The sequence below is a fragment of the Hemitrygon akajei genome, chromosome 5, assembly GCF_048418815.1.
Source record: "Hemitrygon akajei chromosome 5, sHemAka1.3, whole genome shotgun sequence".
Classification (NCBI taxonomy): Eukaryota; Metazoa; Chordata; class Chondrichthyes; order Myliobatiformes; family Dasyatidae; genus Hemitrygon; species Hemitrygon akajei.
The window spans coordinates 95,094,660-95,117,985 of record NC_133128.1 but is presented as its reverse complement, the minus strand read 5'-3'; the positions used below and the strand labels follow the sequence as shown (position 1 = coordinate 95,117,985).

General features: G+C 41.1%; 1 protein-coding gene across 3 annotated transcripts in view; it reads left to right on the top strand.

Moving 5' to 3' along the window:
- LOC140728005 (BCLAF1 and THRAP3 family member 3-like) overlaps window positions 1-23,326 on the top strand; it is a 71,528-nt gene that overhangs the window by 252 nt on the left and 47,950 nt on the right. The window contains exons 1-4 of one of the 3 annotated variants that reach the window (XM_073046089.1): window positions 51-197; window positions 2,128-2,173; window positions 21,283-22,008; window positions 22,370-23,113. In XM_073046089.1, the coding sequence (XP_072902190.1) occupies window positions 2,130-2,173; window positions 21,283-22,008; window positions 22,370-23,113 (1,514 nt within the window). In that variant the 5' untranslated portion in view covers window positions 51-197; window positions 2,128-2,129. Of the gene's footprint in view, window positions 1-50; window positions 198-2,111; window positions 2,174-21,282; window positions 22,009-22,369; window positions 23,114-23,326 lie in introns of those variants that run through there. The other 2 variants (XM_073046090.1, XM_073046091.1) reach the window with 2 other exon arrangements.

The window sequence follows — 23,326 nt, the reverse complement described above, 5'->3', positions numbered from 1 at the left end:
CTGAGGACGAGCATGCGCCAACCGCGGGCGATCTTGCGCGTGCGCAGAATAGTGACGCAGAACAGAAGTTATCGCCTTGCTTCGGGTTGTCGTTGGTGTTTTAGCCGCGCCGGGCGGCGGGGAAAGGGTTGGGAGTCCTCACAGGATTGGATCCGGATTCTCCCCTTCGGGTGCTCTTTCAATTCAGCGGGCACTTGGTACGTTAGTGTGACACATGTTGGTAAATTAACTGGTTTCATTGGAAGTGGGGAGGATTTGTAGCATCGGAATCTGTCGCTAACCGCCAGACGCCCGTTACGTTATGAACACGCATGCGTGTTAGGTGCTTCCATTGGGAGGGGGTGCAGAGTAGAACTTGTCAGGTTTCATATCAACGGCTGATGTGAACTTTGTTAACTTCACAGCAACAGTACAATGAAATACACGATAAATATAGAGGAAAAAACTGAATTACTGTAGGTATATATGTGTCTTAATGTAAAATAATGTACAAAAGCAAAAAATCAGTGTTCATGGGTTCAATGCTCATTTGGAAATTGGATGGCAGAGGGAAAAAGCTGTTCCTGAATCGCTGTGTGTTTCATAGGTTCTCCCATAGATGAATGGGTTGGCGAAGTGTTAAATGAATAAAGGGTTCTCTCATGAATGGATGGGCTGGGAGAGGTTTAGAGTGGGATCAGGGACCTTCCAGTTGATGAAAGGGGTCAGGATGGGCTGGAGAATGGGGGCATGTCACCACCTACCAGTTGAATAAAGGGGTGAGACTGGAGAGTGGTGGTGGTGTATTGAATGGGATCGGGGGTTTATACTCACTGGAATTTAGAAGATTGAGGGGGGGATCTTATTGAAACGTATAAAATTCTAAAGGGATTGGACAGGCTAGATGCAGGAAGATTGTTTCCGATGTTGGGGAAGTCCAGAACGAGGGGTCACAGTTTAAGGATAATGGGGAAGCCTTTTAGGACCGAGATGAGGAAAAACTTCTCCACACAGAGAGTGGTGAATCTGTGGAATTCTCTGCCACAGGAAACAGTTGAGGCCGGTTCATTGGTTATATTTAAGAGGAAGTTAGATATGGCCCTTGTTGCTAAAGGGATCAGGGGGTATGGAGAGAAAGCAGCAACAGGGTTCTGAGTTGGATGATCAGCCATGATCATACTGAATGGTAGTGCAGGCTTGAAGGGCCGAATGGCCTACTCCTGCACCTATTTTCTATGTTTCTCAGTGGTTATAGGGGTAAATGTAGGGTTGAGATCAGGGGTGAAGTCAATCTTGATTTCCTGTGATGGTCGGTGGTTTGTTTCTTCATTGTTTTTGTAAAGTAGATCAATAGTTATGGGGTAGTTGATGATAAGGGTTGCTGGGGCTACAAGTATTGGTTTTTCTCTTGGTTGATGGGGGCAAGGTGGTCAACTGTGTTTGAAAATGGATATTGGGAAGTTAGTGGCCCTATTTTGTGTTTTTTGGGACTACTTACTGACAGGTATATGCATGGGTTCAGTAGGATTGTCGGCCAAGGCCATGAAGGCATTTGAAAAAGGTTATCCATTGAGGAACAGTCAGTAAAATGGATCAACCATATTTTGGATTAGGCTTTCAGATGCAATTAAATTGTTATTTTTCTTATAGTTTATCTTCCTATGTTTGTACAGTCACTTGTTTGTAAATTTTTGTTGAATTTTAAATTCTTCTTTATAAGCTTGATAGGCCATGACACTGTAAATCAAGATTCCTTGTTCAAATTGCTTATCCTGCACTGTAACCATAAGATTTGTGTATCATTCTTGACTTTCTAAAGAACCTTATAAACAATATCGTCTCTAGATCCAACACGTGTGCTTGTGTGTTGGGCATGGCATTATTACTATCATTTCCAATAATTTTTATTGAATTTTGGATGTGGGCAATGATCTTAATTATCACCCAAAGAAAAAAATCACATGCAGTTGCAAATGTCAATAAAATTCCTAATCCTTTCTGTTAAGAAATTAATTTCTGTGAAGTAATAAGCATAAAGTAATAAGTACTTCTTAATAAACTTGATGTCCAAATGTTGCTAAGTATTTGTTTGATCATAATGTGGAGCATCATATGTTTTATCTTAATCACAGTGTTCCTTATTGCCAGGCATGATGGTTCGCTCAAGGTCAAGATCCCCAAGATGGAAGCACAGGTAAGAGATTTAAGCATTTTGAAAATGCAGTTGTTCAACCCTTCTCGAAAGATTATAAAACTGACTTGATAGAATTTAATATAAAATTGAGTACAGCAATTCCTATTATTACTTTTCAATAAATTACTGCCTTACTTTATAAAAGAAAAATATGGTCACAATAGATGGATGGTAAATTGCTTTCCAAGTGCCAGAGTCAGGAATGTGAGCCATGCACCAGTGAGGGTAAGAATAGGATGATTTGACAGATAAATGTGTGGTTGAAGAATTGCTACAGGGGGTACAGGGGACATGGTTTCATATTTCTGGATCATTGGGATCTTTCTGCGTAATTTATGACCTGTACAAAGGCTTTCAATTACACCTGAACCCAAGGGGGTGGGACCAATATCCTTGTGGGCAGTTTTTCATGAACTGTTGGGGAGCTTTTAAACTAATTTGACAGAGGTGTGGTAGAATTTGTAAAATGAAAGTAATGTCCTTTTTAAGATCAGCTAGTGGGTGAGCTGCTAGGGGATCAGCTATCCTGGATTGGGTGTTGTGTAATGAATCAGATTTCATGAGGAAGCTTAAAATAAAGGAACACTTGGGAATCAGTAATTGTAATATGATAAAATTCACCCTGCAATTTGAATGGGAGAAGCTAAAGTCAAATGTATCAGTATTAGAGTGGAGTAAAGAGAGGCATGAGATTGATGTCAAAGTTGATTGGAAGGAGACACTAGCAGGGATGATGGCAGAACAGCAATGTCTGGAGTTTCTGGGAGAAATTCAGAAGGTGCAAGATAGATATCTAAAAGGCAGAATGATGGAACTGTGGCTGACAATGGAAGTCAAAGCCATCATGAAAGCGAAAGAGAGAACATATAATAAAGCAAAAAAAAGTGGGAAGTTGGAGGATTGGGAAGCTTGTAAAAACCAACAGAACAGCTAAAAAATGCCATAAGGAGGAAAGGATGAAATATGAAGGTAAACATGCAATAATATCAAAGAGGATACAAGAAGCTTTTTCAAATATATGAAGTGTAAAAGAGGCGAGAGTAGATATTGGACCACTTTACTGTGGAAGACCCTAGCAGTATGTCAGGAGTGTGACTGTAGTTGCTAACATCTACGTGAAACATTGATGGAGGAAAGCAGTCTCAATCATCAAAGGTCCTCACCACCCAGGCCATGCTTTTTGCTCACTGCTTCCATCAGGTAGAAGGCACAGGTGCCTCAGGACTCGTATCATCATGTTCAAAAACAGCTACTACCCCTCAGCCAGCAGGCTCTTGAACAAAAGGGGATAGCTACACTTACTTAAGGAGTCAGTTATATTGTTATTTCAGGCTTGTTATTTATTGCTATTTATTTATATTAACATTTGAACAGTTTGTTTACAGTTACTGTTCTATAGATTTGCTAAGTATACCCACAGAAAAAGAATTTCAGGGTTGTATCTGATAATAACTTTTACTTTGAACTTTGAGGGAGAAGGTGCTTGGGAAACTGAAAGGTCTGAAGGTAGAGAAGTCACCTGGATCAGATGCACTATACCCCAGGGTTCTGAAATAAGTGGCTGGAGATTGTGGAGGCTTTCGTAAAGATCTTTCAAGAATCACTAGATTCTGGAATGGTTCCAGAGGACTGGAAAATTGCATATGTCTTGCCACTCTTCAAGAAGAGAGGGAGGCAGAAGAAAGGAAATTATAGGCCAGTTAGCTTGATCTTAATGTTGGGAAGATTTTGGAGGTGATTGTTGAGGATGATGTTTTGGGGTATTTGGAGGCACATGGTAAAATAGGCCAAAGTCAGCATGGTTTAAGGGAGAATCATGACCAACAGATCTGTTGGAATTCTTTGAGAAAAATAAGCAGGATAGATAAGGAAACTGGTGGATGTTGTGCACCTGGATTTTAAGACGGCTTTTGACAAGATGCCACACATGAGGTTGCTTAGCAAGAATATTGAAGGAAAGATACTTGCATGGATATAGGACCAGCTGATTGGCAGGAGGCAAAGAGTGGGAATGAAGAGAACCAGTGAAGGAGGTTCTCTTCATAACCTCCCCGCCCTGCCCCACATGACTTATCAATAATTTATCAACCTCTGCTTAAATACACCCAAAGACGTGGCCTCCATAGCAACCTGTGGCAACGAATGAGGGTGGAGAGTAAAATGGATCAGCCATGATCAAATGGCAAAGAAGACTCGATAGGCTGAATGGCCTAGTTCTGCTTCTATGTGTTATTGTCATATGGTCTTCTTCCCTCCTGAATTACATGATATAATGCAATATTGTTTGGTTTGCCATTCAAGGGCACTGCTTGCTTTGGAATTTACAAATGCAAACTTCTGGCATGATTCACATGCAATCAGTTAGTGTGCATTAGCTTTTCGTATAGAACTGTGGATTTGTTGCACAGTTAAACAATTGTGATATATTTAGGTTTAAGCTTCCTAACCTTCATATCAAAAACAATAAGTTGATTTTTTTTAAGTGAATGTTCTATTACTGTATTTCAGATGAAGTGTAACATCTTCCCAGTAATGATTTGGGCTAAATGACCCAATTTTCTCTTCCCTTTCACAGAACACTGTATTTATCTTGGAATCTGCAAGGACCATTCTACAGTATAGAAAACTCATCCATTATTTAGTCATAGAGCCATAGAAAAGTATAGTGCAGATACAGGCCCTTCAGCTCATCTGGTACATGCCAACCCATTTAAACTATTTGCTCCCTTCCACCTGCACTGAGACCACAGCCTGCCGTACCCCTACCATCCATGTACCTTGTTACGTATTCAGGCAACAATAAATATATGTGAGTTAGGCAAGGGTTTTAATAACAAATAACACGTTTATTAAACACTGAAAACAAACACTAACGTAACCGGAAAACAGCTGCTGTGCGGCAGCTTAACAGTTCTTAAAGCGATGCAGCTCAAACAGTTCTTAAAGAGATGTTGCAAAAACAGTTGTTTAAAGCGATATTGCCAAAAGTTCAAAATGCTCAGTCCATTTAAAAGGAGAGACTTTTTAAGGCGATTTAAATTCTCTTCCACGTCGTTTTCCTTCGATCCCCGGCGTCGAACTCTTCCCACGTAGAATTTTATGAAACGTAACGGTTTAAAGGCACTGACCTTTTCTTCCACACTATTCTCAATCTTCTGCTATCCCGCAGAGATTAACACGAGAACAGTCAACGAAATCCTTCCGAATGAGGATCACACAAGGTCGAAACCATTCCACCGTCGAAATTCGATTCTCCTCGATCTTTAACTCCCGAACTTTTATCTTCACTCTCCACAGTAAAGAAACTGCTGGCAATGACCTTTTAAACTTTAGGCATTAGATAAAACTTCATTTTTCAACTAAACTGCGTCATCACATTAAATCACACAGTGGCATGAAGTCAGCTTGGCAAATCCAGCCACAAACTGCCCCTCCCCACAGGGTGGGGTCTTCCTTTTATACCCTGTTTAAAAAAAACCTGTCACATGATCTCTACTGGCGGGAAAATGACGTCACTCCACCATCACAAGACCATTACCTGAAGTCCAGTATAGCTTCAACCCCAGTCACGTGACAAGGGTACCACTGTCACGTGTCACGGGTACGTAACAACCTATCTAACCTATTAAACTTTGAAATCGAGCTCTCATGCACCATTTGTGCTGGCAGTTCATTCCACACTGTCACAACCCTCTTGAGTGAAGAAGTGTCCCCTCATGTTCCCCTTAAACTTTTCACCTTTACCTTTAACTCATGATCTCTTACTGTAGTCCTACCCAACCTCAGTGGAAAAAGACTGCTTGCATTTACCCTATTTATACCATTCAAATTTTTTGTACCACTGTGAAATCTTCCCTCAAACTTCTGTGTTCCATTAAATAAAGTTATAATTGTTCCAGTCTTTACTTTAACTTGGGTCCTCCAGACCTAACAACATCCTTGTAAATTTTCTGTTTCCTTACAACTTTATTTACATCTTTTCTGTAGGTAGATGGCCAAAACTAGATAGATAGATACTTTATTCATCCCCATGGGGAAATTCAACATTTTTTCCAATGTCCCATACACTTATTGTAGCAAAACTAATTACATACAATACTTAACTCAGTAAAAATATGATATGCATCTAAAATCACCCTCTCAAAAAGCATTAATAATAGCTTTTAAAAAGTTCTTAAGTAGTTTACTTAAATACATTGAGTCCTAACCCCGGCACTTTAACATATCTTACTCCTGGCGGTTGAATTGTAAAGCCGAATGGCATTGGGGAGTATTGATCTCTTCATCCTGTCTGAGGAGCATTGCATCGATAGCAACCTGTCGCTGAAACTGCTTCTCTTGTCTCTGGATGGTACTATGTAGAGGATGTTCAGGGTTTTCCATAATTGACCGTAGCCTACTCAGCGCCCTTCGCTCAGCTACCGATGTTATACTCTCCAGTACTTTGCCCACGACAGAGCCCGCCTTCCGTACCAGCTTATTAAGACGTGAGGTGTCCCTCTTCTTAATGCTGTATTCCAAATTAGGCCTCACCAATGTCTTATACAGTTTCAACATAACATCCCATCTCCTGTACTCAGTACTTTTGATTTATGAAGGCCAATGTGCAAAAAGCTTTCTTTACATAAGAACATAAGAAATAGGAGGAGGAGTAGGCCATCCGGCCCATCGAACTTGCCCCTGTCGTGGTTTCTCGTGCCCCACAAATGACCAGGAGACGCTGAAGATTCTTCAAGAAGTATTAAACTTTAATTTGCAAATCAAAGCTGAGACAGTCATTGAGCTAGTCGCTGATTGCCCACCGATCCTTGGACATAGCATTTTTTATAGCAATCTCCTGGTTTAGTTGCATTAGCATATCCAATTGGTCTATAGTTGAGTATCACAAGTACATCCGCCACTATTGTTTCTACCCATTGACTTAATCATGTTCTAATCTACATCTCTTAGCTACCTCTCATTAACACACCATTGTCTTCTACATTCTTAAGATTTCATTCTCCTACTAAATTGGGTACATGCATATAGCAAATAGCAAACTCAGACTACATAATCTACATCTCTTAGCTTCCTCTTATTAACACACCATTGTCTTCTACATTCTTAAGATTTCATTCTCTAGCAAATAGCAAGTTCAAAGCTGACTACATAGTTTTGGTTACACAGCAAACAATTTCAACTTTTATACTCCAATACCCCACCATTCAATAAGATCATGGTTGATTTGTCGGTAAACTCAGCTCCATCAGCCTGCCTTTTCCCCATAACCCTTAATTCCCCTACAATGTAAAAATCTATCTAACTGTATATTAAATATATGTAGTGAAGAAGCCTCAACTACTTCCCTGGGCAGAGAATTCCACAGATTCACCACTCTCTGGGGAAAAACTGTTTCTTTTCATCTCCGTCTTAAATCTTCTCCCCTGAATCTTGAGACAATGTCCCCTAGTTCTAGTCTCACCTACCAATAGAAACAACTTTCCTGCTTCTATCCTATCTGTCCCTTTTTGTATGTTTCTATAAGTTCCCCTCTCATTCTTCTGAATTCCAGAGACTATAGTCCCGGGCAACTCAATCTCTCCTTATAGGTTAACCCCATCATCTCTGGAATCAACCTGGTGAACCTCCTCTGCACTGCCTCCAAAGCCAATATATCCTTAAGTATGGAGACCAGAACTGCCCACAGTATTCCAGGTGTGGCCTCACCAGGACCCTGTATAGTTGCAACATGACCTCCCTGCTCTTGAATTCAATCCCTCTAGCAATGAAGGCCAGCCAACATTCCGTTTGCCCTCTTAATAACCTGTTGTACCTGCAAGCCAACTTTTTGCGATTCATGCACAAGCACTCTCAAGTCCCTCTGCACAACAGCATACTGCAATCTTTCACTATTTAAATAATAATCTGCTCTTCTATTATTCCTTCCAAAGTGGATGATCTCACATTTACCAACATTGTATTCCATCTACCAGACCTTGGGCCTACTCACTTAACCTATCTATATCTCTCTGCAGACTCTCCACATCCTCTGTACAATTTGCTTTTCCACTCAGTTTAGTGTCATCAGCAAATTTTGCTATGCTACACTCAGTCCTCCTTCCAAATCATCAATGTAAATGGTAAACAGCTGCGGGCCCAGCTCTGACCCCTGCGGCACACGACTCACCAGTGACTGCCAACCGGAGAAACACCCATTTATACCAACTCTCTGCCTTCTATTGGTTAACCAATCCACTATCCATGCCAATACACTTCCTCTGATTCCATGCATCCATATCTTATTTATAAGTCTCTTGCGCGGCACCTCATCAAATGCCTTCTGGAAATCCAAGTATACGACATCCACTTGTTCTCCTCTATCCACTGCACTCGTTATGTCCTCAAAAAAACTTGCGTAAGTTTGTCAAACAGGACCTGGCCTTTCTGAACCCTTTCTTTACAACCTTATCTACCGGTGATGCCACTTTCAATAAGTTATGGACCTGTATTCACAGATCTCTTAGCTCTACAGCACTCCTTAGTGCCCTACCGCTCACTGTGCAAGACCCACCCTGGTTGGTCCTACCGAAGTGCAACGCCTTGCACTTGTCTGGATTAACTTCCATCTTCCATCTTCCAGCTGGTCCTGATACTGCTGCAAGCCAGGATAGACTTACTTCGCTATCCACTACTTCCCCAATTTTGTTGTTATCCACAGGTTTACTGATCCAGTTAACCATATTATCATCCAGATCTTGATATAGATGACAAATCACAACAGATCCAGCACTGATCCCTACAGCACTCCACTAGTCAAAGGCCTCCAGTCAGAGAGGTCTACTATCACTCTTTGATCTACTATCACTCTTTGGCTTCACCCACATAGCCAATGTCTAATCCAGTTTACTAACTTAACTTGAATGCTGAACAACTGAACCTTCTTGATCGATCTCCCATGTGGGACCTTGTTAAATGCCTTGTTAAAGTCCATGTAAACAACGTCCACTGCTTTGCCTTCATCCACTTTCTTGCTAACATCCTCTGAAAACTATGACCTTGGTTAGACATGACATACCACGCATGAAGCCATGCTGACTATCCTTAATCAATCTGTTTCTGTCCAAATACTTGTATATCCGGTCCCTCAGAATACCTTCCAATAACTTTCCCACCACTGATGTCAGGCTCATCAGCCTATAATTTCCTGGTTTTTTTTTAGTCTTTCTTGAACAGCAGAATGACATTGTCTATCCTCCAAGCCTCTGGTACCTCAACTGTCGCTAAGAGGATTTAAGTATCTCTGCTAGGGCTCTGGAAATTTTTGCACTTGCCTTGCACAGGAACTGAGGGAACAGTGCATCAGGCCCTTGGGATTATTCTGCCCTAATTTACCTCAGGGCGGCAACACTTCCTCCTCTGTAAATTGTATAGGGTCTATGAAGTTGATGACAATTTGCTTCATTTCTATAGACACTGTGTTCATCTCTTGAGTAAATGCAGATGCAAAACATTTATTTAAGATCTCCCCCATCTCTTTTGGTTCCATACATGGATTACCGTTTTGATCTTCCAGAGGACCAGTTTTGTCCCTTGCAATCCTTTGCTTTCAACATATCTGTAGAACCCCATAGGATTCTCCTTCATCTTGCCTACAAGGGCAACTTCATGTCTTCTTTTAGCCATCCTGATTTCTCTCTTAAGAGTTCTCTTGCATTTCTTATACTCATTAAGCACCTCATCTGCTCTGACATGCCTATACTTGCTATGCAAGTCCTTTTTTTAAACTTAAACAGAGCCTCAATATCTCTTGAAAACCAAGATTCCCTACACATGTAATCTTTATTTTTTATTCTGACAGGCACATACAAGCTTTGCATCTCAAAATTTCATTTTTAAAATCCTCCTACTTACCAAGTACACTTCTGCCAGAAATCAGCTGTACCAATCCACACTTTCCAGATCCTTTCTGATTCCATCAAAATTCCTCCAGTGTAGAATCTGTCTGCTGACCAGATTTGTTTATTTACTTTAAAACTAAGATATTGTGATCACTAGATGACAAGTGTTCCTCTACACAAACTTCTGTCACCTGCCCGGTCTCATTCCCTAATAGCAGCTCCAGTATTGTGACTTCTACATACTGATGAAGAAAAACTTCCCTGAACACATTTGACAAACTCCATCCTATCCAGTCCTTTTTGTTATGGAATTCCCAGTCAATCTGTGAAAAGTAAAAATCACCTAGTATAACAACCTTTTGTTTGTTTTTTTTTCAACAGTCTGTGATCTCCCTACAGATTTGTTCCTCTAAATAAAACCATAAGACATAGGAGCAAAGTGAGGCCATTTAGCCCATCAAGCCTGTCTGCCCATTCTATTATGGCTGATCCTGGATCCCATTCAAACCAATACACTTGTTTTCTCGTCATATCCTTTATTGCCCTGACTGATCAGGAAACTGTCAACTTCTGCCTTAAATATACCCTCGGACTTGGCCTTTACCACAGTCTGTGGCAGAGCATTCTGCAGATTCATTACCCTGGCTAAAAAAAGTTCTCCTTACCTCTGTTCTAAAAAGGCACATCTCAATTTTGAGGCTGTGCCTTCTGGTTCTGGATTCTCCCACCACAGGAAACATCCTCTCCACATCCACCCCATCTAGTCCTTTCAATATTCGGTAGGTTTCAGTGAGACCCTCCACCACCCCTTCCACCCCCCCCCCCCCATATTCTTCTAAATTCCAGTGAGTACAGGCCCAAAGCTGCCAAATGCTTCTCATATGGTAACCTCTTCATTCCGGGAATCATCCTCGTGAACCTGCTCTGAACTCTTTACAAATGACAACACATCCTTTCTGAGATATGGGGCCTAAAACTGTTGACTGTACTCTGTATGGCCTGACTCGTATCTTAAAAAGGCTCAACATTATCTCCTTGCTTTTATATTCTCTTCCCTTTGAAATAAATGCCAACATTGTATTTGCCTTCTTTACCACAGACTCAACCTGTAAATTAACCAGCTGGAAGTTTTGCATGAGGACTCCCAAGTCCCTCTGATGTGTGAACCTTTGCCCCATTTAGATAATAGTGTCCATTATTGTTCCTTTTACCAAAATGCATTATCATCCATTTCCCAACACTGTATTCTATCTGCCACATTTTTTGCCCATTCTTCCGATTTGTCTAAGTTCTGCTGCAATTGCATTGCTTCTTCAGCACTACCTACCCCTCTACCTATCATCCGCAGTCTTCGCTGCAAAGCCATCAATTCCATTATCCAAATCATTGACAAACAACGTGAAAAATAGCAGTCCCAATACTGGTCCCTGAGGAAAACCACTAGGCACTGGCAGCCAACCAGAAAATGGCCCTTTTATTCCCACGTTGCCTCCTGTCTATCAGACATTCCTCTATCCATGCCAGTATCTTTCCTGTAACACCATAGGATTTTATCTTGTTAAGCAGCCTCATGTGCAGCACCTTACCAAATGCCTTCTGAAAATCCAAGTAAATGACATCCACTGCCTCTCCTTTGTCCACCCTGCTTGTTACTCCCTCAAATAACTCTAACAGATTTGTCAGGCAAGATTTCTCTTTACAGAAATCATACTAACTTTGACTTATTTTATCATTAGTCTCCAAGTACCCCAAAACCTCATCCTTAATAATCGACTCCAATGCTTTCCCAACCACTGAGGTTAGGCTAACTGGCCTATAATTTCATTTCTTTTGCCTTCCTCCCTTAAAAAGCAGAATGACATTTGTAACCTTCTAGTCCTCCAAGACCATGCCAGAGTCAACTAGGCATTCAACAAGTTCCCTGTCTTGTGATCCGACACTGGCCAGATTTTCCCAATCCCCTTGCTTGTTGAAGTCACCCATTACAATTGCAGCATTACCTTTATTATGTGCTTTTTCCAACTCCCTTTGCAATTTCAATCCTACACCTTGGCTACTATTTGGAGACCTGTATGTGATTCCCATATTTTTTTACCCTTGCAATTTCTTAACTCCACCCACAAAGGTTCAAAATTCTCTGACCCTATGTCACCTCTTTCTAAAGATGTAATTCCATCTCTTACCAACAGAGGCATACCACCGTCTACATTTCCTACCTGTCCTTTCGATACAAAGTATATCCTTTGATGTTAAGCTCCCATCTATGACCTTCTTTCAGCTACAACTCAGTGGTGTCCACAACGTTATTTCAACCAATCTCTAATTGCACCATGCGTTTGTCCACCTTGTTCTGAATGCTATGCACATTTAAATACAGCACACTCAGTCCTGCATTTTTTGCCCTTTTGAATGTTGTCTCTGTGGTACAATTTAACTCTTTGCTCTGTACCCAATCATTGGCTTGTCCTTCCTTACGTTCATGTTACACCCATCATCTACTTGTAAATCTGCTGGCTCATCCTCAGCTCTATCATACTGGTTCCCATCCCCCTGCCATATTAGTTGAAACCACTCCCTGTTCTCTGACTGTTAACACTTTATCAACATGGTCATACCATTCTTATTTCTCAAATCCACCCATAACACCTCACTAGACGAGTTATCTAGTCTGCCCTGACTGAGCACTGCCATGACATTTTCTTTGACTAGTAATGCCATCCCTCCCACTCTTTCTCATCTAAAACTGTTGAACCCTGGAATAGGGAGTTGCCAGTCCTGTCCCTGCTGCAACCAATCCTCACTAATGGCTACAATATCATAATATCAAGTGTTGATTAATGCCCTGGGCTCATCTGCCTTTCGTACAATATTTCTTGCATTGGAATATACACAGCTCAGGACATTAATCAGACCATGCTCAACCTTTTGGTACCTGGCATTGTCTGAGGTCTTACAATGTCTGTCTCCACAACCTCCACTAACCATTCTGGCACTCTGGTTCCCATTCTCCTGCACCTCTAGTTTAAACCCCATCATGCAGCACTAGCACACCTTTCTGCTAGGATATTAGCCCCCTTTCAATTCAGGTGCAAACTGTCTCTCTGTACAGGTCCCACCTTCCCTGGAAGAGAGCCCAATGATCCAAAAATCTTATGCCCTACCTCCTACACCAACTCCTTAATCATGTGTTAAACTGAATTATCTTGCTATTTTTGGCCTCACTAGCATGGCAGGAGTCACAACCCTGGAGGTCCTGCCCTGTAAGTTAGCACCAAACTCCCTTTGTAGAATCTCATCATGCTTTCGACCTATGTCATTGCTACCTACATGGATTACGACTTCTGGCTGTTCACCCTACCACTTAAAAATGCTGAGGACTTAATCTGAAATGTCCTGGACCCTGGCACCCGGGTGGCAACATGCATCCAGGAATCTCATTTTCATCCAAAGAGCCTCATTTCTGTTACCCTACCTAACAAATCCCGTATCACCACAGCTTGCCTCCTCTCCCTTTTCCTTTCTGAGTTACAGAGTCAGCTTCATTGCCAGAGACCCGACTGCTGTGATTTTCCTCTTGGGTCATCCCCTGTCAACAGTATCCACAGTGAGGTGGATGGCCACAAAGGTACTCTGGACTGGCTGTTTAACCCCTTTCCTCTTGCTGACTGTCACTCTGTTTTCTGTGTCCTGCAACTTGTGTGTAACTACCTCTATATGTCCCTCAGCCTCCTGAATGCTCTGGAGTTCATCCAGTTCCAGCTGCAACTCTTTAATGCAGTGAGTTAGAAGCTGCAACTGGATGTGCTTCTGGATATTGTAGTTGTCAGGGCACTGGAGGTCTCCCTGCCTTCCCGCAAAATGCGATCCTGCATCTTGGCATCATTTTTAAAAACCTTGGGTGTAGGCAATTATTTATGGGGGGGGGAATCTATTAATTTTTAATCTCATTAATTTTGTCTGATGTTTGTTATACTGAATATTCAAAAATGTATTTCTTACTCCTTTCTAATCAGGTTCAGATTTCCTACTATTTCCATGTTTTTTGTGACTTTACTATAAAGTGGATAGAGTATCCACAAAACCCCTTTGCAATTTTCTTTCTTCCCATTAAAATTGCCTCAGTTTGCCAGGTTTAATTTTGTTTTCCGTTATTGTCTTACCTTGTTCTATCTCAATGTGGTGTTTGATCTGTATGAACCATATGCAAGGCAAGCTTTTCACTGCATCTTGGTACATGTGACAGTAATTTACTTATTGAGAGGTACAGCATGGAATAGGCCTTTCAAGCCCTTTGAGCTACGCCGCTGAGCACCCAACCCCTGATTTAACCCTGACCTAATCATAGGACAATTTACAATGACCAATTAGCCTTTTAACTGGTATGTCTTAGGACGGGGATGAAACCACAGCACCCATAGAAAAACCCACGCATTCCACTGGGAGGACACCAGGATTGAACTCTGAACTCTGATGCCCCAAGCTGTAATCGTGTCACACTACCCACTGTGCTACCATGATGTTGAAATGATCAACCAGTTCCAATTCAAATAAGCTATAATAGTGAAAATTTATGATAAGGTAGAAGCTGTTCTTGAATTGTTGAGTATGCATTTACAGACTCTTTTTCTGCTTCCTGACAGTTGTAACAAATTGTCATGTTCTGTCTGGTGAGGTTTAGTGTGGATGTAGTGGTCTGAAGTTGTCTTGATTGTACAGTATGCAACTCCATACAGACATTGGTAGCCAGGATTGAACCTGCATTGCTAGAGCTGTGTGCCAGCAGCTCTACCTGCTTTGTCGTTGCTATACAAGAAGGAGAAAAAAAACAATATTGTAAAATTCAAGAGACTGGGAAAAGCTAGAATCCAAATGCATGCATTATAGAAAGTAAGTGTACAAGTTCAGCAAGCAATTGGCAAGATACTGGTTTCCCAGTAGTGCAGAAGAATTATAGTGAAGATGTCTCTAAAATTAAGTTGGATCTTGGTGCAAACCACATCTGGAGAAAAGTAAACGGTCAGTAAATTACTTAATGAAGGGTAGACGTGAATCAGATAACCTTAATTTTACACTGTGCTGCTTTTTTTCACCCTAAATTTATTAATTCCTTTCAATAACATAGGACAGTGCAGTACAGCAACAGGCCCTTTGGCCCTCCATGTTGTGCTGAACCAGATATAAAAGAAAATCAAATAAACCCTAAAAACTAATACCTCCTATCTACACAATGTCTATATCCTTCCATCTTCTTTGTATTCATGTTCCAATGTAAATGTCTCTTAAAAGCCTCTAATGTATTTGCCTGTACCGCCATACCAGGCAGTGCATTCCAGGCACCCACCATTCTCTGAGTAAGAATCTGCTTTGAACCTACCCTTCTCATCTTCAGTTCAGGCCCTCTGGTATTAGATATTTCTACCATGGGAAAAATATACTCCCTGTTTACTCTGTTGATGTCTCTCATAATCTTATACACCTCTATCCGATCTCCACTCAGCCCCCACAGCTCCAGAGAAAACTACCTAAGTTTGTCCAGCCTCTCATGATAGCACATGCTCTTCAACCAGGCAGCATCTTGGTGAACCTTTTTTGCCTCTCCAAAGCCTTAAAATAATTCCTATAGTGGGGTGATCAGAACTGTATGCAATACTCCAAACATGGCCTATCCAGAGTTCTAAGAAGTGGCAACATAATTTCCTGACTTTAGGACTCAATGCCTTGACTAATAAAAGCAAGCATTCCATTAGCCTTCTTATCGACCTGTGTAGCCACTTTTAAAGACCTCAAGATTGTTCTGTTCAGCAGCATTGTTATGGGTCTTGCTCTTAATAGTATACCGTCTCCTTGCATTTGCCCTACCTAGGTGCAACATCTCACATTTATATAGGTTAAACTCCTATCTGCCATTTCTCTGTTCATATCTGCAACTGATATATATTGCACTGTATGTTTTTGCCAGTCGTGTATTCTATCTACAAATCCACCAATCTTGGTATCGTCTGCAAACTTGCTAGCTCATCCATCTACATTTTCATCCCGGTCATTACAGAATATACAGTGGCATGCAAAAGTTTGGGCACCCTGGTCAAAATTTCTGTTACTGTGAATAGCTAAGCGAGTAAAAGATGACCTGATTTCCAAAAGGCATAATGTTAAAGATGACACATGTCTTTAATATTTTAAGCAAGATTACTTTTTTAAAATTCCATCTTTTACAGTTTCAGAATAAAAAAGGAAAAGGGCTCAAAGCAAAAGTTTGGGCACCTTGCATGGTCAGTACTTAGTAACACCCCCTTTGGCAAGTATCACAGCTTGTAAATGCTTTCTGTAGCCAGCTAAGAGTCTTTCAATTCTTTGGGGGATTTTCGACTATTCTTCCTTGCAGAAGGCTTCTGGTTCTGTGAGATTCTTGGGCCATCTTGCATGCACTGCTCTTTTGAGGTCTATTTACAGATTTTCGATGATGTTTAGGTCGGGGGACTGTGAGGGCCATGGCAAAACCTTCAGCTTTTGCCTCTTGAGGTAGTTCATTGTGGATTTTGAGATGTGTTTAGGATCATCATCCTGTTGTAGAAACCATCCACTTTTCATCTTCAGCTTTTTTACAGATGGTGTGATGTTTGCTTCCAGAATTTGCTGGTATTTAATTGAATTAATTCTTCCCTCTACTAGTGAAATGTTCCCCGTGCCACTGGCTGCAACACAAGCCCAAAGCATGATTGATCAATCCACCCCTGTGCTTAACAGTTGGAGAGGTGTTCTTTTCGTGAAATTCTGCACCTTTTTTCTCCAAACATACCTTTGCTCATTGCGGCCAAAAGTTCTATTTTAACTTCATCAGTCCACAGGACTTGTTTCCAAAATGCATCAGGCTTGTTTAGATGTTCCTTTGCAAACTTCTGACACTGAATTTTGCGGTGAGGACGCAGGAAAAGTTTTCTTCTGATGACTCTTCCATGAAGGTCATATTTGTGCAGATGTTGCTGCACAGTAGAACAGTGCACCACCACTCAAGAGTCTGCTAAATCTTCCTGAAGGTCTTTTGCAGTCAAACGGGGGTTTTGATTTCCCTTTCTAGCAATCCTATGAGCAGTTCTCTGGTAAAGTTTTCTTGGTCTTCCAGACCTCAACATGACCTCCACGTTCCTGTTAACTGCCATTTCTTAATTACATTACGAACTGAGGAAATGGCTACCTGAAAATGTTTTGCTATCTTCTTATAGCCTTCTCCTGCTTTGTGGGTATCATTTAATTTTCAGAGTGCTAGGCAACTGCTTTGGCTGCTGATTGTTGGGACAAGGTTTGAGCAGTCAGAGTATTTATAAAGCTTTGAAATTTGCATCACCTGGCCTTTCCTAACAATGACTGTGAACAAGCTATAGCCCTAACAAGCTAATTAAGGTCAGAGACCTTGGTAAAAGTTATCTGAGAACTCAAATCTCTTGGGGTGCCCAAATTTTTGCATGGTGCTCCTTTCCTTTTTTTCACTCTAAAATTGTACAAAACAAAATTAATACATTAATCTTGCTTAAAATGTTGAAAAGAATGTTTCATCTTAACTTTATGACTTTTGGAGATCATTTCATCTTCTACTCAACTATTCACAGTAACAGAAATTTTGACCAGGGATGCCCAAACTTTTGCATGCCACTGTACATCACATACAGCAGAGGTTCCAGCACAGATCCCTAACCAGTTACAGACCTCCAGCTTGAACAAGTCCCTTCGACAACTACCCTGTCTTCTATGTGCAAGCCTGTTATGAATTCAAATACCCAATTCGCTGCAGATCTTATGCCTTTTAATCTTCTGGTTTAGCCTCCCATGAAGGAATTTGTCAAACATCTTACTAAAATCCATGTAGAAAACATCCACTGCTTTACCTTCATCAGTCTCTCTGATCAACTTGTCAAGTTGGTAAGACCCAACTAGCCCAGCACAAAGCCACACTGGCTCTCCCTGCACCGACTGCTTTATCTCTCCTGGTGATCACCTAGTTATTGTCGGAAGTCAGTACCCTGGGTGTGACCACGTCATCAAAAGTCTCAATTATAAGGTCTTTAGCCTCCCGGATGATCCTGAGTGCATCCAACTCCAAAACCTTGACCTGGTCAGTCAGGAGCTGTAGTTGGGTGCACCACACATCTGACATGAGGAGCATTCCACCCTGACTATGCTATATTTAAAAAAAAACACAAAACTTTACAGTCAACAAGAAAAAAAAGCTTGCCTCTTATCTGTGCCTGTTCTCACTGTTAAGACAAAGCCTTCTCACTCTAACGTTGGCACACTCCGTTTGACCCTACCTTCCTTTTACTTACTGCTGAGTGTAGGCCTCTGACACTGACACTTACCGTGCCTGCACATCTGAAAGAAGACTTGCCTTCCCTGAAGCTGCTCCTTTCTTATTCTGTCTCTCCCAAACTTCAGTAGGGCTCTGACACAGAAGACTACGCCTGAGCCACCAAAAAGGAAGATTGTTTACTCCTAATATTAACATCTGAATATTTCAGCCCTCTGGGTTGAGATTGAGTTAAAGTTCACTTTTGTGTTGTGAGGTTATAGCTACTGGGGTGTCTCAGAGGATGGTGCAGGTTAAGAGGACCAAGTTTGCTATTATAAAGCTCAATAGTCATTGAAGTTTATCAATATATAATGCCTTGCCTTAATCTACATCATGGTTCACTTAATTATGTAATTGATTTTCTTCCATGATTGAATGATCTACTTTTGGGGCTTGTCTGAGGTCTGGTCCCTGAGAGTATTGTAAGTCTACGTTTACATAGCACCTGTGCTTGACTCATGTAAAATTTTGTAATCCTTAAAGAAACACTGGGTGTGGAAGGTAGCCAAATAATGTAAACATTGGCCTAAGTTTTCATCTCCATTATACATGACAGGTGATGGTTTGTGGCAGATATACTTCTTTGCTACTTGATTAAGTTTGGGGTAGGAAAATACGTCAAGATTCTCATTGTCGATTATGAGAAATGATTTTGCATGATTATCAGGTGTTAGCAGAGGCTTGTGTGCTTTTGAGAGGCAGTCATTCTGCCTCCAGGTCCTCTGGATGGCCTGGCGAAACTTCCCAAGACACACTTTTCAGCTCTACATTCCTCAACCGTTTTGTCAGTAAACTTCCTTCTAGTGCGAGGCTAAAACCTCTTCTTGTGCCTTTTTATGCTAAGATGTGGGTAGGTGTACCTGTGATTTAAGTGTCGGGTAATGGCAATCAAAAGCACCCAATAAGCCTCTTCTCAACAGTTGGTGTCATTCTAGAGGCCATCATGGATCAAAAACTCAACTGGACCAACTTCACAGCTTCCAGGACACATTCAGCAGCATGAAATTTGCCTCCTGTTTCTGAAAAGCCTCTCCAACGACTTACTGAATGCTTCATACCTTGAATGGAATACCCTCTGCTAGCTTCAATGGCTGTAGCCAAAGCAAATCTGAGGTGCAAAGCATCAATCTGGGACAATATGTAAACCTTCATTAAAGATCTGGACTACAAGATGTACTGCAGAAAGATTCCAGTGTTTGACTAAGTCGGTGTCGTCTTCCGCACAGAAGGACAAATGGGAAAAGGAGTGTTCATGCGTCTTCCTTTCCTCGTTATTGAATACATCTCATTGCAGAATATAAGAACAAATTCACAGTTCAAGAAAGCAGCATCTTCACAAGGGCACTGAATGATGATTTCATTGACAAAAATAAATGTTCCGAAGATAAACTTGAAAGGATACGATGCTCTTTACTGTGCTTTCTAAGGATTGAATAGCCTGCACATTAATTCAACTCTTCTATAAAATAATAGGTACCTTGTGGGACTTGTTTTATACCATGTTGCCTGCTAAGTCACCCAAGGAGGAAGGTGTCAGACTCAATGCATGGAAGAGATATACTGTCCAACATAGAGTGTAAGTCATTGTCCTGGATGTTATTCTTCTAAATGCAAGACCCTGTTGGACATTAGTAAAGAAGAATACTGCAAGTCTGGTTCACTGTCTGTTGGCGAGAACAACGGCGGGTGAGTGCATGGGTTCATGAATTGCGCTCACCAGGCCCACGTGCCGCAGTGTTGTCTTTTGCAGATGCCAGTGGCAGCGTGGCGCAGGTGGGTTGGAGATATGCCCTTCTCATCAGTGCTACCATCCAATGTTCTCGGAAGAAGACGAGCTGGATTGCATTAGTCTGCAGCTGCATTAGCATCGCATGTACTTGCGGAATCATGGTTCTGGGACAGCACCCCTTGCACCAACCACCATGACACTCAGGGACTTGGAAGATTTTTTTTTTTGTGATTGTATTTTACTGCTATCGTAATTATATGTGCTTCGTGTGACTGTTGGTGTGTTTGCACCTAGGCCCTGGAGGAACAGTTTTGTTTGGCATGGTTGAATAACAATTAATCTTGAACTTGAAATTGCATTCCTCAAATGAAGGCAACTTTTTATATTTAAGTTGCACTTACATCGCACAAATTTGAAAGTTGTAACTGAAGTAGATATCTCCATGCTTGTTTCTGTAATTGCTGTTTGAGAACTCTCAAAATTCAATGGCAAATCCTTTGTTGGTTTAGATGTTGTTTTTCTCTGAAGAAATAGAGCAACAATCTTTTTGGATCTTGTCTGTGTGGTTGGTGTGAAACAAAGACTTCAACCTTAGAGTTTGGCACCTTTGATCACGTGCTCTAATTTCCTGTCATGGCAGTTTCTTTTGTGTGGCTCCAACTTTGAATCATATGTTTAAACACATGACATGTATTCAGAAGAAGCATTAGAGTTTTTCTCTTCTGAGTGGAGCAGCAAAAGCATTTGGATTATTCCACTTTTATATGGCAGTAGCTATTATTGTTGAATATACTCTTCCCAGTGATTGCAATATCAAGTTAAGTAATGCTGCCCAGTAAAAATGTGCAGCCTCGATTGACAATAACCGTCTGGGTATGAAAATTGCAGGTATTTGACCAATGATCAAATCCAGGTCAAGGATCATAGTCCATAAAACTATTTTGTGCTGTTGATATTTCCAATAAAACCTATTACCTTGTTTAATGTTTCTGGATTTCAATTGCATCATTATCATTTTTGATATGTGATTGTACAGTATAATCCAAAAGTGAGAATTAATCTTTCTGCTAAAAAGAACTTAAAAAAGGAGTGAGGGACTTCATTTTTGTTATATTTTTAAGTTGTACCAAAATATCCCATCTTCTCCAAATCATTGTAGGTTAATCTCGCCAGACTGTGGACGAAGCCAAGAATACAATGTTGTGAGACCATTTTATCCGTCACATAATAGTGAGTCAAGAGGATTCAGTCAAAGCTCAGGAAGACCTACACAGTGGAGGGGACAACAGGAAAAATGGAATGAAGCAGGCACTGCAGAATCAAGATCCGAAGTTGCACAATATGGTAACATTCATTATAAAGTTTTTGAGTATAGACAACCTTCGCCGATTGCAAGAAGAATGGAATCTGATCATGCGTTAGAGAGAAACTTTTACCCAGAGGAGAGAGAAGAAAATCGATCTCATGCCCTTCTTTCGAGATCTGCTGAAGAAAATCCATACCATGATCATGATGAGCGTCATGAGAGCAGTGGCTGGCACCATGAATGGCATCATGGTCACAGTGATCGTCACCATGGCCACAGTGAACGTCACCATGATCGTGATGTATGGCGTAATGACCACGACGACCAGCATTATAATCAGAGTGCAGAAACCTTGACTCGTTACAAGTTGTCTGATGAAAAGTCAAAGACTGTTAGAGGTGATTCACAATCCAACTGTTATGATCGACCTAGTACCACCACTTATGCCGGTGCAGAAAAGTGGCGTGACCCTGAAGGCTTCAGAAGTCACAGTTTACACGAGGAAAGGCACTCAAGTTCTTTACGGTCTCCTGGAAGACGGTCTGAAGAGTTTCTGGAAAGGAGCACCTACCAGAAGAGGTATTGGGATTGAACCATTAAGGATATTATGTTTTGCTATAGAACTTCAACGTTATAAATTGTTCTTTTATTTTTAGTTGAGAGTTTGAAATTGGGAAAACCCTTTGTCCTAATCTGAAAGTAAGAGTGTAGGTTTATATAAATGATCAACTCTTTAGTTGTTTTGAAATAGAACAGATTGGTGGCTACAAGCTGTGCCTTGGCATAGCGCAGTGTGGCTTTCAGAAGGATAAAGGGTTAAACTAGTAACCTGACACATCACTGCTTTCAAGGCATTGCTCCCAAATGTACTTCAAATAATCAGAATGTAATTCTCATTCTCTTCTCTACTGCAAGTGTAAACTGCTTTATGTCAACACAGGTATCCTGAGGATAATGATGTCAAAGGGTACAGAGAAGCATCTGGAAGAGGCTGGGTGCCAGGAAAGCTTGAGGCAGTAGATCATGAACGAGATTTAAAATGGAGAGGAGAGAAAATGCCTCATAATAAAAAACCCTACACTTCTGCATTATACAATGACTCTGAAAATGCACGTATTAAAGATGTGTCAAGAAACTGGTATAGTAACAGTGATCGCTTTGAAGAGTTTGTGCAAGTAAAGAGTGGGTTTGCACATTCACAGAAGTATCCTGAAATGCACTCATCTTCTGAGCACCATCAGAGCTTTTCCAGTGAAAGGCAGCAAAGATACTCAAGTAAAGATAAAGAATATACGACTGGCTCCTTGAGTGCTAAAGAGGTGAGTCGTTTTCACAGTAACAGCAGCAGGTCGGGTACTGATGCAAACAAAGCAGAGGGTCACTACTCTGCGACAAGCAAGTATGTTGTTCCTGAGCATTACTCCGACAGGTTTCCACGTGCAGGCAAGAAAGAAGTGAGCCCTCGATATACAGCAACCTCGGCCACCAGGGAGCGAGTGGAAAGGAGAAAAGAGTTCAGAAACCGTTCTAAGGACCGGCGTGATGATACTCGTACTACTAAGCGATCAAACCATGGGTCTTATCACATGGAAGCTTCACATTGTGTTGTTAATAATGAGAGAGACCATACAACTGAATCCTTGACCATCAAGTTAGACATGAAGAAGACTGTGAACAAGTACAGGTATTGTCCTAAATTCTTTGATCACATGAGGCTGAATAAAGAAATTTCATGCTCCTTTTAGTACCTATCTAATGGCTTGAATTATTTCTAAGTAATTTTCTTTCCTCACAGAAAGCAGACTGTTACCAAATGAAAATTGAAATGGAAAATCAGAATGCAAACTGTACCTTCGACTGCACTTGATACAGGAAAGCTTATCATACCTTAATTGAT